This window comes from Musa acuminata, chromosome BXJ3-7 (assembly GCF_036884655.1).
Source record: "Musa acuminata AAA Group cultivar baxijiao chromosome BXJ3-7, Cavendish_Baxijiao_AAA, whole genome shotgun sequence".
In the NCBI taxonomy this organism is placed as follows: domain Eukaryota; kingdom Viridiplantae; phylum Streptophyta; class Magnoliopsida; order Zingiberales; family Musaceae; genus Musa; species Musa acuminata.
The window spans coordinates 41,410,076-41,424,253 of NC_088355.1; the positions used below are offsets into that span (position 1 = coordinate 41,410,076).

Sequence of the window (14,178 nt, forward strand, 5' to 3'; positions counted from 1 at the left end):
CTCCACGGGTAGGAACTTCGAATCTTCTTTCGGCGTGCCTGTGGTAGGCCTGTCGAGAAAGGCCTATTTGGGCCGCCAATTGAAATCTCTTGGCCCATTGTACACAAACTAGTTCTTCTGCACGTGCATAACACGTGTCCATACACACGAAGTAACCCGCAGCAGATTTGCTCTTTCGGATAAACCGGCTCTTTTGCACGTGCAGTACACGTGAGAATATAATTAAGGCAAGATTATATTATATATCCGAGCAAACTCAATTAGTTATACTAATGCATTTAATTTCCATTAGCCACTGCCCAATAAAAACTCGTTATGATATTAAAAATATTTTAGATATTTATGTTTTGCATGTACTTCAAAAATGATTAACGTCGATGATCTAAGACGGATGTTAATGTAAATGGCATATGCAAAACGTTTTAGTGTTTGAAGAGGCTGTCAAATATGCTAATTTATCAGAAATTACTTGAAAGTCAAGATCACATTTTTTTTCCTTACATTTGGGGTCAATCTAAAACATGCAACATCATGTGGGACCCATCTAGAATCGACAATTTTCTTATTCGCACAAATAAATGTAAATAAAATCCTTCAGTCAAAATAGATTATTTCATGGAAGGACTTAATGCAAATAACAAAAGAAAAATGGCCGAAATGTAAACTAACACACCGATAGCAAAAGCAAGAAAACGATATAAAAAAGGAGTCGAACAGTGTCAGAGAAAGCTTCGAGCCATTCAATGTGATTGCCTTGATCAATGAGGAAAAGGTTGCGGTCATCACCTCTCATCCAAAAGGGTCTCAGTACTGCCCGCAATTAGTTCCTGTTTTGGTGGTCCATGGAGAAAACACCTTCCTGTATGTTTTAGCTCATTATGTGAAGGAGAACGACAGGAAAGAAGATACAAACCGTGCATCTGTGTCATACCGTCAGGTTAACACTCAGAGCCACAGTGACTTCCTACTTGGAAAGATACGTGAACAGTAACAGGACAACGACAATGGGAGAGGAAGAAAAACCTAAGTCCATGAGTAGAAAACTGGAAGCTTGATATGAGACAGATAGTGAAAGCAAGTAATATGGTAGAGGTCTCAGAGCTGAACTCTGAAAAGCCCTGAGGCAGTGATACTTTTACCTGGAGTAAGGGGCCTTCCAGGATCTGCTCTAGAATAAATCCAAGGGATGGTGCATTGAAGCTTTTCAACAAGACAGTGACATCAATCTGTGGTCCAGCATGTCTGAGACCAGTCCAGTTGAATAGACATACGGCCAAAAGTGAAGCTATCTATCCGTCTTTGTTAAACCCCTCGGCAGCGTGGTCATCAGCAGCTACTTGCTTACTGTAGCATTTCATCAAACGTGTATGTGGATCTCATGGGAGCCACTGGTTCGTAATGTCACCAGTTGGGCCATTACAGGACAACATCAGGTCTACTAAGTTCTCAGTATCTTATCAGTTCTTACAAACATGCTCGTCTGAGACAGTTGTTGATGCTGATACCTCATCAGTATTAGCAAGACAGGGTCGGCCTGCAATGGATCTTCTGCTTGCCTTTCCATTTGACTCGTCTTTGTGGCACCGATGGTTCTGCATTGAATCTAAACCTTGATTATTATTGATAAAAATAATAAAAGATAAGAATAATTATTAAAAAAAATTATTAAAATAACTTTAGCTTGAATACATTAATATATATATCAATTTCCTATTTATACAGATTAGGAGAAAGAATTTCCCTCAACCGAATAGAAGATGTAAAGTGACAGTAGAGATGAGTCGACATTGAAAAGAGAGCTTACTCTAAGTACTCTACGTAAGTAGCTCTAATACCATGATAAAGAAATAGAAGATAAGAAAAATTATTAAAGAAGCTTTATTGAAGTAACTTTAACTTGAATACAGGAATATGTCCCTCCCACAACATAATAAAAAGATTTTCTTATATAATTGGAGAAATCTTCAACAGAATAAAGGATTTCCTTCAAAAAAAAAAATAAAGAGATTTTTTTGTTTAATTAAAAAAATCTTATCTTCTATCAATTGTCTCGTCAAAGTCTCAGTAAAGTCTGAGGAACTCACGAAGGATTCAGAATCCGAAAATTCCAAATGCACGCTAAGACCACCGTACACAATTTCTTTCTCGATGGCTCATGTGGTTTTGGATTTGATTAGATAGGTTGATGGAGAAGATCACATGGCGAATGCCAACTCATTGAAAGTGAGTTGGATTGGACATGTAGACGTAATTGTCCGTGTTCTTTTCAGTGTCATTCTCCTCAATGAGAGAGAGAGAGAGAGAAATTGAGTTATTAGCTTATATAATTTGAGGTCTTCCAATTAAATCGGTTTATATTGCTTGAAATAGTATGCAAAAGCATAGTCTGGACCAGTGCTTAACCTCAGTCCATCCGGATATTAGTGTTGCAAACTCGGTAGGGACGGCGCTTCCCTAAAGGATGTTGGGCTTTTAATTCGGTCGGTACAAAGGACATGCCTTTGTGACAGTCATAAAATAAAAGAAAAGAAAAAGACAATAACAAAACAACAAAAAGTGAAAGAATACCGCAATCAATCATACAAACAATTCCAACCAAATCGTGTTCTCTTAATCACTCTTATTCTGTTCTTTTCTTCTTCTTTTTTCCTGTGTTTACATATTTTAATATTCTCGATAATTAAGTTTACAAACTATAATTAGTATTTATTAGGTTTCATTCTTTTACTTTTCAAACGTATCTATCTGATATTCTATTTTTTGACATAATAATTTAAAATATTAAACTTCTTTAAAAATACAAATATCATGAAACATGCCCTCGTCAATTAATATACTATGATTCCTGTAAGCTTTATGAAATTTAAATTAATTCATGCCTTTTTAAATTCATCAATTAATATATATCAAAAATAAGGATAAATAAAAAATAAAAAAAATCCAAAAGATATATTTCCCTCCTAACACTGTCAATTATGCCTACGGATGCTAGTTAACTTTTTAGAGATTTCACTATCACTATCCTAATATTAAAACCGTACCCGAGTATTAGTAGTCACATAAAAATCGACGATGGATAGAATAGATAAGAAAAACGACAACAATAGACGAAGACAATCGTAAAAGAATTGTGAAATGAAAGTTAATAATAATATTATATTAAAAAATAGTATTTTATATTAATAAAATAAAAAATACACTAAAAATAAAAAAATTTGAAAGTGTTTTTTTGAGGATTTGTCAAAAAAAAAAAATTCTTCTGTAGGCTTTATAAAATCTAAATTAATTCATGCCTGTTTTTTAGTCATCAAGTACTATCTCATAAAAAAGATAAATAAAATAAAAAAAAGAAATTAAAATGACAAGCGTATGACTCTCCCCATCTGCACATCAATAAATACGCGTACCAACAGCAGTTAACTTTTCGTGAAGAAGAGACTGCTCTTCCGCCGCGCATGAAGAGGCCAATGGAGGGCGGAGAAAGCTGCGCACGGGCGGTTGTTGTAGTATGTAGGTGAAGATTCTGGGGCCGGACGAGAGCTTCGACAGCTCATTTCTTATCCCTACTGGTTACTTATTGTATCTATCTAATATGGATTCTGTTGTCTTCCACAGAGATTTTTTGCTTCACATTGCGCTGTTTAAGTTTTGGGCTTGATTGAGGGTATTTGTGCTCTTCAAATGGGTTGTTCGTGTTTATTCCTCTTCGCAATTGGATATCTTAGTCGATTCTGGTTAACAGGGATTTGAAGGTGAGATAGTACTCCCTCCTCCATCTCCCGATTTCCTTCTTCTAATTGACTAGATTGCAATCTTCTTCTCCAAAATCTTTAGCTCTTACTGCTTCCAATCTAAATTACTACTGGTTTTTCGGTTTGGTCGCGTTGTAGCCTTAACATCAACAACTACATGGGGAAAGGTGCAAAAATAGTTCTTTCCCCCCTTTTCCCTTTTTACCATATAGAAACTGACAGTGATCCAGCCTAGTTCCTTGGCATTTAATTTGTATCTTGTTTGGCAGAGAAGAGAAGAGCTCATCTCTTTGATTACCATCAAAGTCTCTGGTTAGCTATCTGATCCTGTGGAGAATAAATGAAGTAATGTGAGAAAGAAGAGTGCCTCTGCCTCTCTTTGGTCCTATTATTCTCGAGGGGGAACCAAGAAGAGCAAATCGCCACAAGTTGTAGCAGGGAGGGCGTAACAATTCATCAGATGTATGTCGAACTTCTGAAGCAATGAGAGATTGGGGTTCAAAGAAAAACAAGGTGTCTGGCACACGCTATGCAAGTTTCGACTGATTTCTTTCAACTGCTTTGTGCTGATTTGGTCTCTTGTTTCCTCTTTCCTCTTTTGAGAAGCTTTCATGGTCTAAGTCCCTGGTCAGGAGATGGTTCAACATCAAGAGTAAAGCTCAGGACTTCCATTCGGACAATGTTTTTGGTCAAGGTGGGTCACATGCTTCTGTTCATGTCACATCTCTCTTCTGTAATTTGAACCGGTCTCCGGTTCTTAGTGGTGTTTTCTTTCTGCTGGCTCTCAGGACAGGAATTTCAGGCAGTGTTAACATGTTGTCTTCTTCTTCCCTGGATTCCAAGATCCACTTTTATTTGTTTGATCTTCCAATTTACCTTCTTTGTTTTTCTATTGGCACAGATATCTGGATAGAGCCAATAAGTATATTTTCCTCTTGTTGAAGAGCAAAATCAATATCGTTGTTGAAATTGTGGAGTCATGTGTGTATATACATCACTGCGTTCAAACAATAGCCTGTTTTTTCCCTCATTTTGAAGTGTGCATTCTTTTCAGGAGCTGATGACGAATGGAATACCTTCCCAGTGAGGGAAACATGCAAAGTTGGGAAAAGCAAAGCAGGTTAAATAGACATGTTCTCTCCTTCCCCAATTCCTTAGAATTGTCTACCCTTTCCAATATGCTTTCTTGATTTCTAATTTAATCATCCATTGGTTCATCAGAGAGACCGTACAAAGAGAGCACTGATCAAGCTCACAGAGGAAAGTTTGTTCTTGATGCAGCTGAAGTCACTGAGACCCTGGAGTACAGGTGATTCATATTAGAATTTAATGGCTGCAATCCATCTCTTACATTTTACTAGTTGTTATCTTTAAGTTGAATGGCAGTGTCAGCTGATGAGATTTCTTTGTTGTCTAGGATTTTTGTTGCCACATGGAATGTAGGTGGGAAATCTCCACCAAGTAATCTGAATCTCGAGGACTGGCTGCGTGCCTCACCTCTTGCAGATATATATGTTCTCGGGTATATGCTACACTGTCATATGTATCATATGTTTGAGTCAATTCAAGGACAAATGATGGGTGCTAGCATCCAACTTCTTCTTAATGGATTCTCAGGTTTCAAGAAATTGTTCCTTTAAATGCGGGAAATGTTCTAGGCACAGAAGACAATGGTCCAGCTAAAAAATGGGTGTCTCTAATTAGAAAGGCACTGAATAATCTTCTGGATGCCAGCAGTAATGGAGGATACCAAACACATTCCCTAGTTTCTAATCCGGTTGTAGAGCAGAACGACCATATTGGATGCTCGTCAACAGGGCAAAGAAATTCATCTTTCTTCCACCGACATTCTTTTCAGTCTTGGGGTCTTAGTATGAGAATGGACGAAGATATCATGGCCCCACAAGTGAGGCTGGATCATCGCTATAGCGTTTGTGATCAGGTTATCTTTGGAAGCAGACAAAGTGATTATGATCCTAGTTATAGATTGAATGGATTCTATGATGATGAGTACATGAATGGAGATTCTCCTGGTGCTGTTGTTTTCTCACCGACATCACATGGCCATGCTGCTTCATCTACCGAGGAGAGAGATGGGTCAACAGGACACTCGAGGTACTCTGAAGAAGAAACCATACACTATTCGAAGAATTTCCTACTTAAAAAATCTTTCTGGTTTATATCCAATAAATACAGTTCTCTCAAAAAATTCACTTCAATTGACAAAAAGGTTTTGGATCATTGGGAATTTTGTTGGTTTTGGATAACAATAATACCAGATGATATCAATAAACTTAGTTCATGCTCTCTTTCCTGAAATACTAGATACTGCTTGCTGGCAAGTAAACAAATGGTTGGGATATTTCTCACAGTGTGGGTGAAGAGAGAGATAAGAGACAGCATCCGGAACCTTAAAGTCTCCTGTGTTGGGAGAGGATTGATGGGTTATCTTGGAAACAAGGTGAGTAGAGTGATTATTTTCCATGTTTGTTATTTGTAATTCTACTGTTCATCCCTTATCATTTAAGCTTTCTACACATTTGTGCAGTCTAAACACTAGTATGATTTGTGCTATTCAAAAAATAATAAATGTGCCTTCTGCATAAGAATCTTCATTTTGGCACCAAACAAGAATCTTACACCTGTTTATTCCAGGGTTCAATTTCGATCAGCTTGTCTTTCCACCAAACAAGCTTCTGCTTCATCTGCAGTCATTTGACATCAGGCCAGAAGGAGGGAGATGAGCTTCGAAGGAATTCTGACGTCATGGAGATCTTGAGAAAAACTAGATTCCCACCAGTCCATGGGGATGAGAAGTCACCAGAAACCATCCTTGAACATGAGTAAGCCTATGCCACAGTAGGTAATTGAATGTCAAACAAATTCCATATTTCTCACAGATTATCCCTTGCATTCCTTTCTTGACAAGTCGAATTATATGGCTTGGGGACTTAAATTACCGAATTGCTCTTTCACATCGCTCTGCGAAGGCTCTTGTTGAAATGCGAAACTGGAATGCATTGTTGGAGAAAGATCAGGTAATCCTATTTTCTGACTTAACTAGCACGAAAAGTAACACTGTGCAGTTTACAATGTGGTGAAACTTATTCTAGAGTGTAGAATGTTTCGTTTGTTGAATTAGTACCGTTATATTTTTCACAATCTACTTTTTTTACTCATAAGGAGGCAATGATGAACATTTAATGTATTTACGATGGACATGATTCTCAGTGTGATTCCTTCTCCAGTGTCTGAACCATAATTTTCTCTATGGCAGCTTCGGTTGGAGCAACGATGTGGTGGTGTCTTTGAGGGCTGGAATGAAGGAAGAATATACTTTCCTCCAACATATAAATATTCAAACAATTCAGATCAATATTCTGGGGATGTCATGAACCAAAAAGAGAAGTGTCGAACGCCTGCATGGTTATACTTAACTGACTTATTTAAGATTCCTGCATTAATTTTTCAAAATTACCAAAGTTATTGGATTTGTGAAACTGATGGGTTTGCTCAATTGTCTCAGGTGTGATCGTATTTTATGGTATGGAAGAGGCCTTAACCAGCTGTCTTATTTTCGTGGGGAGTCCAGGTTTTCTGACCATAGACCGGTCTCTAGCATTTTTACAGTAGAGGTCGAGTCAATTAAACATAATCAAATATAAAAACATGACTTGCTCTAGTTCTCAATTTGAGAACATATAACTTTGGCCATTCTCACATGGGTTCAGGATCTGATTTCTCCTGAAAATATTTTACTATAATTTGGTTGTTTTTGGAGGGTTGTGGATATCGGCTCCACAGAATTCCGTGAAAGGAGGTATTTCGTGCTGTCTCCAAGAACATGAAGTTGCTTTGTGTGATCTCTGCTATTGTGGTTCATGTTTTTTTAGAATCAAGTGAGCAACTTGGTCGGGAAAGTTCGATGTTGCACAAGGGTGGAGCAAACTCGGTTACATTTATCCAGCATGGTAAGCATAAGTAGTACCCAGGAGCTCTTTAATTTCATGTGTAAAGGGAACATACATTTGAAGATACATTTATCTCTCTTCAAACTTCATTAACAGGCTGAACTCATTCTTCTCCCGACTTGAATTTAGGCCCAGAAGATCTACGATCCTATCCTTAATCTGTTGCAGTGCATGCTCTTTCCGAAACCAGGTACCCAACCTCTGCAAAATCTTTTTCGTGATTCGTTCTTCCAATATCTTAGCTCATATTACTACTACATCATTGTAATATTTTAATTACAAAACAGTTTTTGGGTTTATAGCTAGTTATCAAACTCCTTTACTGTAGTGTATTTCCAAAAATCAAATGGCTTATGCCGTTTGACAAGGATTTCATCTTTGTTTCTAAATCTGTTCAGATGAGAAAAAGAAGCAAACAGGTGTTCCATTATCACTAATCTATGATATTTTCTACGGCAATGTCTTAATGAATTTATATTGCAATTGTTTTACATTTTAGGCATCTAACCTTTTCTGGTTCATCCATGATTTAACAGGACACAGTACATAGGATTTTGTCAGAAGAGAAGTTTAGTCCGCAAAGATGAAAAAGGAAGTGTCCATCTTCTAGCAAAGCAACAAAGCTTTCAGTAATCACCACAAAAATGTACAGTTTATATGTCTAGAAATGAATCTGGTCATCCTTTGTTGTTTTTCTTATGGAGAAAAGAACATCTAATTCTATGAAAAGAAACAGTTGTGATACACTGATCAACTCGAACATGCCAAATGTATATTCAGAAGTATGCAAATACAGATTCATGATATGAATTTTTTGGTCAGACCATATATTTGTTTTGTGGTTTAAAGCTTATTTGGTTGATGTTATTTGCATATACTTGTCTATGTCTGGTGTTCTTCGCCTCACATCAACTCTAAAAAGCTGGTAACAGACTGATACGAAGGGCAACCGAGTTGACAGTGATTTAGTATGCTCCGTGATGGGTTTATGTTTCAAAAACAATGGATAACTCGAGAACTGATGTTGTGATTGATGATACAGTGCAACGCAGGTTCGATGTCTCTCTTACACGGAACACATGTCACACTTAGAATGCAGCGATAGATATTCCATCGAGTAATAATATGAAGAATAAGACAAATAATCATCAAAGATATGTTGCGGCTAAGGTCCGTATCCTTCGCTTTAAAACAAAAAAAAAAAAACTCACAGCCTTACTCGGGCTCACTAAGTCGAGAATGGCTAATGCCTCGTTTCTCGGATTTTCCAACTTAACTCATGGTATGTGTTGACGAGAAGCAGTATATTGGAAGAGTTCTAAACAAGAAACTACTATTGATTCGACCACAGAGACGAAATACATTGTTCATGCCCGAGCGACGAATACCGAAATCCTAGACCTTCGAGGTAATGGTTTTTGAGCTCGAAAATTTTCATTACCACTTTGTAATCAATCTCGTGGGGCTCAAAGAGAGCTTTTTGGATTGGGGTCACAATAGCAATTCCAATATCGTTCGAGAAGGTTACAACAATTTTAGCACGACGCTATCGAATCGACCCTATGTGACCCATGCATAGGCGCCCACCCATCACCGGTCGCAATGTGCACTTAGGCGATGGATGACACACACAACATGGTTGCAATCATATTAGCACTAAAGCACTAGATCTCATAAGAATTCCGAAGTTAAGCATGCTTGCGCAAGAGTAGTACTAGGATATATGACCCTCTTGAAGTCCTTGTATTGCTTCATTTTACTCCCAGCAATGAAAACCGATGTCGTAGACCTCTAGGGTAATGGTTTTCAAGCTTGAAATTTATCATGACCACTTTGCTATCAACCACATAGGGCTTGAAGAGAGCTTTCCGGATTGGGTCGCAATAATGATTTCAAGAAAGTTATGACGGTTTTAGCGCGACAAGATCAAATTGGGCCTACATGAACCAAGCATAGGGGCTCCACCCATCATCGGCCATGACATGCACTTAGACAATGGACAACACACATAGCATGGGTACATTCATTCCAGTACTAAAGCACCGGATCTCATCAGAACTCTAAAGTTAAGTGTGCTTGGGCGATGACCCCCTAGGAAGACCTCATGTTGCACTACTTTTTGTGCCTAAGTGATGAAAATTAATGCCATAGACCTCCGCAATGATGGTTTTTGGGCCCGAAATTTATCATGATTACTTTCAGTCAACCTTGTGGGGCTCAAAGAGAGCTTTCTGGATTGGGGTCACAATAGTGATTCCAAGATCGTTTGAGAAAGTTACGATATTTTAGCACAACGAGGTCGAATCGGCCCTGTACGACCCATGCACTGGGGCTCCGCCCATCACCAGCCATGATGTGCACTTAGGCGACAAACAACGCACATGGGTGCGATCATGCCAGCACTAAAGCATCAAATCCTATAAAAACTCTAAAGTTAAGCATGCTTTGGCGAGAGTAGTACTAGGTTAGGTGATCTCCTAGGAAGTCCTCATGTTTCACTCCTTTTTGTGACTTAGTGATGAAAACTGATGCTATAGACCTCTGAGGTAATAGTTTTCGGGATCGAAATTTGTCGTAACCATTTCATAGTCAATCTCCTGTGGATTGAAGAGATTTTTTCAGATTTGAGTCGCAAGAATGATTATGAGATCATTTGAGAAAATTACGATGATTTTATTGCGATGGGGTCGAATCAGCCACGCATGACCCACACATGGGGGCACTGCCCATCACTAGCCATGACGTGCACTTAGGCGACGGACGATGCACACAGCATGGGTATGATCATACTAGCATTAAAGCACTGTATCATGTTAGAACTCCTAAGTGTGCATGAGAAATATTCATCGAATGATGTTTTGACATGTGGTAATATAGTCCGAAAGAAAAAAAGAGCTCTGGACTATGTGGCCATCAATCCAACATAAAATATTGGAGGAATATTTCACTCCAATAGGAGTGCTGTTAATTCTTCTTATATTAATTCTTCTTAATGGTAGCTACGGTAATGGTTTACAAAATTTGCTTACTAAAAATTAAGAATTTAAAACCGTATTTGATAAACTCTTATCAGTAAAGCTGTCGATAGATATTTTAAGATGCCAGTTAACCTAATTGGTAAAGACTTTGATTATTAATAAGTCTTCACTATTTATTCTTTATATTAATAAGTATTTACTAATAACAATAATAATAATAATAATAATAATAATAATAATAATAATAATAATAATAAGAATTTTAAATACCGAATCGGAGACCAAATACCGAATACCGAATCGGATACGTGACAACACTAAGTGTTGGGTCGTCTATGTCCATAAATACAACCAACATAAGTGATATGTCCGTATAATAGTTTTGTTAATATTTTGAAATATTTGAGTGATTCATTGCGTGCCTATGAAAAAATTACTAATATATTATATGAGATAATGATATCACTAGCAATAATCATGCTTAATTATCTTTTAATAAAGCCTTCAAATATGACTATCGTCCTAATGTCATCGAGAGGAATGAATTTAGACTATAACAAATCTTTTTAGTTATGGGAACCCAATCTCTATGATGAGAGACCACTTAACAATGTTCAATGTAATAACATTGGTAGTTCAATGAGCAAAATGATATGACATAATAAGTGCACTCATTATATGTATGGAAGGAGTATGACTTTAAGTCATCTTTAGCTAGAAGAGCATAGCTCTCAAAAGCCTCAGCATAGTACTTTTTATATGTGACTCAATACCTAAATACACATATCTAATATGGTTACTCCTTTGTGAGAGAATCTATAGCTAAGGATCTAAATAATCTTTAGAATATCTTGTTAATAAACAATATACTTATACATAACTATTAACACATGATATGATACGAAAGTGATGACCTACCTACCACCTCAACAACGTATGGTCGACACATAAGTGCTATGCGTCCCACACCCCAATGCCTTATGGTTGACATGTTACATTGATGACATCTCGATATCGTGTGATCGAGTTGGATCAACCATTAGCGTATCGTATCGTAGATTCAACTCAACGGGATATGACACCTCGATTGCAATTAAACCCGAGAGCAACAGTTACATAACCCGATATCGATCCTCCCATGACCGAGCCTACTTAGTCCGCCAGTCAAATCCACTACCAATGCTGTTTCCAAATTTGATGGCTAACATAGCACCACTTGCACAACCGCGAGCTCCACCGTCATGCTTAGACATTGGGAGGGTGGAAGCCCATCTGGGACCTCGACGAACCCCACATCCATGATATTATTGTTGTGTTCCGCTATCTCCGACCACAAGCAAGAGACGAATGAGCATCTGACGTGGGACAAGGTGGTGAAAGGCGAGAGACCCAGCTGGTGTCCGGGCTCCAGTACAAGTTGCTGGTGATGACCAAAAATGAGATGGACGTATCCGCTAGGTACGAGGCGGTGGTGTGGGAGAAGGAATGGATGAACTTCCGAAAGCTCGTCTCCTTCAATCCAGTAATCACCAGCTAAATGCCTTGGGCAGTATGCATGGCGAATCGAGGAAGCTGAAAGCTTGATGTGTTGTGACTTACGTCGTAAGTCATCGACCTTCGTTAGTGAGAGTCGATGCATTGTTCCCTCGTTATTGTAGTGTAGTTGGTGGTCGAAAAAGTGTAATCATTTGGTTTTTTCTATTCTTTTCACGATCATGATTTGGTAGCTCTTGTTGGTCCGATAGATGATTATTGTAAAATTAGAGAAAAAAAATCTCATATTATTAAGGAATTAAAAGAGTTAGGAGATATATATATATATATATATATATATATATATTGGATTTAGTTTGTGATCGATGAGTACATCACACATGAATTGTAGTTGTTAAAATAACATTCAATGTGAGATGACAAAAGAATAGTCTTATAACTGTAGATGTGAGATGAAGATTAAAAAGAGGCTAAGGAGTCTCACAATTAACATTTAATTATTTTTTTATCATCAAGAAACAGGTTATCTTTATAAATAAATGAGTAGTTTTATCTTTAAATATTTAAATAAATAATTTTCATGACTTGTATCTTGATCTCCAAGTCACAAAGGAGCAATGCTATTATCATATAAAAAGTAAATGATCATTATATATATTATATAAAAAAATAAAGTTAGTAGAAGAAAAGTATTATATTTAATGATTTTTTACTTCATGTGATTGTTTGAATAACATGATATGGTTTAGAGGGAGAACAACATGAAGGTTTCAGACATACACTTGAAGAAGTTGGCTATTATCTCCATGATATGATTTAGAGAGAGAACAAATAACCCATGTTAGTTTACCTGATTGGTAGAAACAAATTAAGGAAGTGATCATGCTCTCATTATATGGTTTGATCAAGATGATAAATATTATACCTAACACCTCAAGTGGCAAACACAGCTGTGGATCACTAGCATCTGCCATGATAATATGACTTGCTTTAACAGTGGATAGCCAATGCAGAAATGAGGTTGGGCCTAGAAAGAAAGGTCAGGCACTAGTAATAGGATGCTTTGTGCCTGCCTGCCTCTGGAATAAAATGGTTGATGCCAAAACAATTGAAGGCGAAGAAGAGCTATTGCTAGAACAGTTGGTGGATAGTGATAATTTGATCTTTGACCTCACACATGCCATCAGAGTAGGTGGATAGTGAACATTTGTTCTTTAGCCTCTGAGCTAATTGTTGTTCTCTTTAGAGGTCTGTTGAGATGGATGGTGAAGAGAGCATTCATTCCAAGGGATATGGAGTACTGAACTTTGGTAAAATGACTTATCATGGAACTGATGGGCCAATCTAATGTTATTGAGAGACATTTTTATTTATATCCATCCATTTATTCTAAAATAGTTCTTTTTTTCCTAGCCTATGTGTTTTAGCTTTCTCTTTTTCTCTCTCTAGATAGATACTTCTTTTCATGCTGTGTCTACCTTCACAATGCAAAAAATATTCTTACATTCCATTCTAACTAGTTAAGATCTTATAATTTATTATTATTATTATTATTATTATTATTATTATTATTATTATTATTATTATTATTATTATTATTATTATTATTATTATTATTATTAGAACCAACAAATTAATTGAGTTGTTGTTTAGTGAATTATTATATTTTTTAAATTTTTAATATTTGATAAAATTTTTTATAGTAAAAATCTCAATTATAATAAAAAGATATGTGGTTAATTCCAAATAGTTGAGACTTATAATTTTATTTTTATTAGTAACTTCTTGAAATATAAGATAAAATTTTCACCATTCATTGAGGTAGAACATAAAATGAAAAAAAAAATCAATAAAATTAAGGTAATCATATGTATTTTTTATCAATAATATAATAAAGTTAATGGAACTTTCTAATCTCTTTGACAAAAGTTAAAAATAATAATAAAAAAGCTTATTTTTGTTCCTCGAATTCGTTAATCACTT

At 36.6% G+C, this 14,178-nt stretch overlaps 1 protein-coding gene across 3 annotated transcripts; it reads left to right on the plus strand.

Moving 5' to 3' along the window:
• Positions 1 to 3,420: 3,420 nt before the first annotated feature.
• Positions 3,421 to 8,544, plus strand: LOC135580792 (type IV inositol polyphosphate 5-phosphatase 7-like). Of its 3 annotated transcripts, none has more exons than XM_065158984.1 (15): positions 3,421 to 3,514; positions 3,616 to 3,752; positions 4,022 to 4,265; positions 4,356 to 4,446; positions 4,807 to 4,872; positions 4,974 to 5,061; positions 5,170 to 5,274; positions 5,370 to 5,867; positions 6,078 to 6,213; positions 6,408 to 6,595; positions 6,682 to 6,790; positions 7,030 to 7,178; positions 7,279 to 7,723; positions 7,820 to 7,913; positions 8,260 to 8,544. In XM_065158984.1, the coding sequence occupies exons 3-13, from the start codon at positions 4,236 to 4,238 to the stop codon at positions 7,415 to 7,417; spliced, it is 1,599 nt and encodes a 532-aa protein (XP_065015056.1). In that variant the 5' UTR covers positions 3,421 to 3,514; positions 3,616 to 3,752; positions 4,022 to 4,235; the 3' UTR covers positions 7,418 to 7,723; positions 7,820 to 7,913; positions 8,260 to 8,544. The 3 variants fall into 3 exon arrangements, with proteins under 3 accessions (XP_065015056.1, XP_065015057.1, XP_065015058.1); XM_065158985.1 differs by having other exon boundaries at positions 7,853 to 7,913; XM_065158986.1 differs by having other exon boundaries at positions 4,359 to 4,446.
• Positions 8,545 to 14,178: the final 5,634 nt, after the last annotated feature.

Excerpts from the sequence above, each read along its gene's own strand:
- LOC135580792 (XM_065158984.1), top strand. The coding sequence starts at position 4,236 with ATGAGAGATTGGGGTTCAAAGAAAAACAAG. Across the intron at positions 4,266-4,355 it reads GGGGTTCAAAGAAAAACAAG|AAGCTTTCATGGTCTAAGTC; the intron begins GTGTCTGGCACA and ends TCCTCTTTTGAG. Across the intron at positions 4,447-4,806 it reads GGACAATGTTTTTGGTCAAG|GAGCTGATGACGAATGGAAT; the intron begins GTGGGTCACATG and ends CATTCTTTTCAG.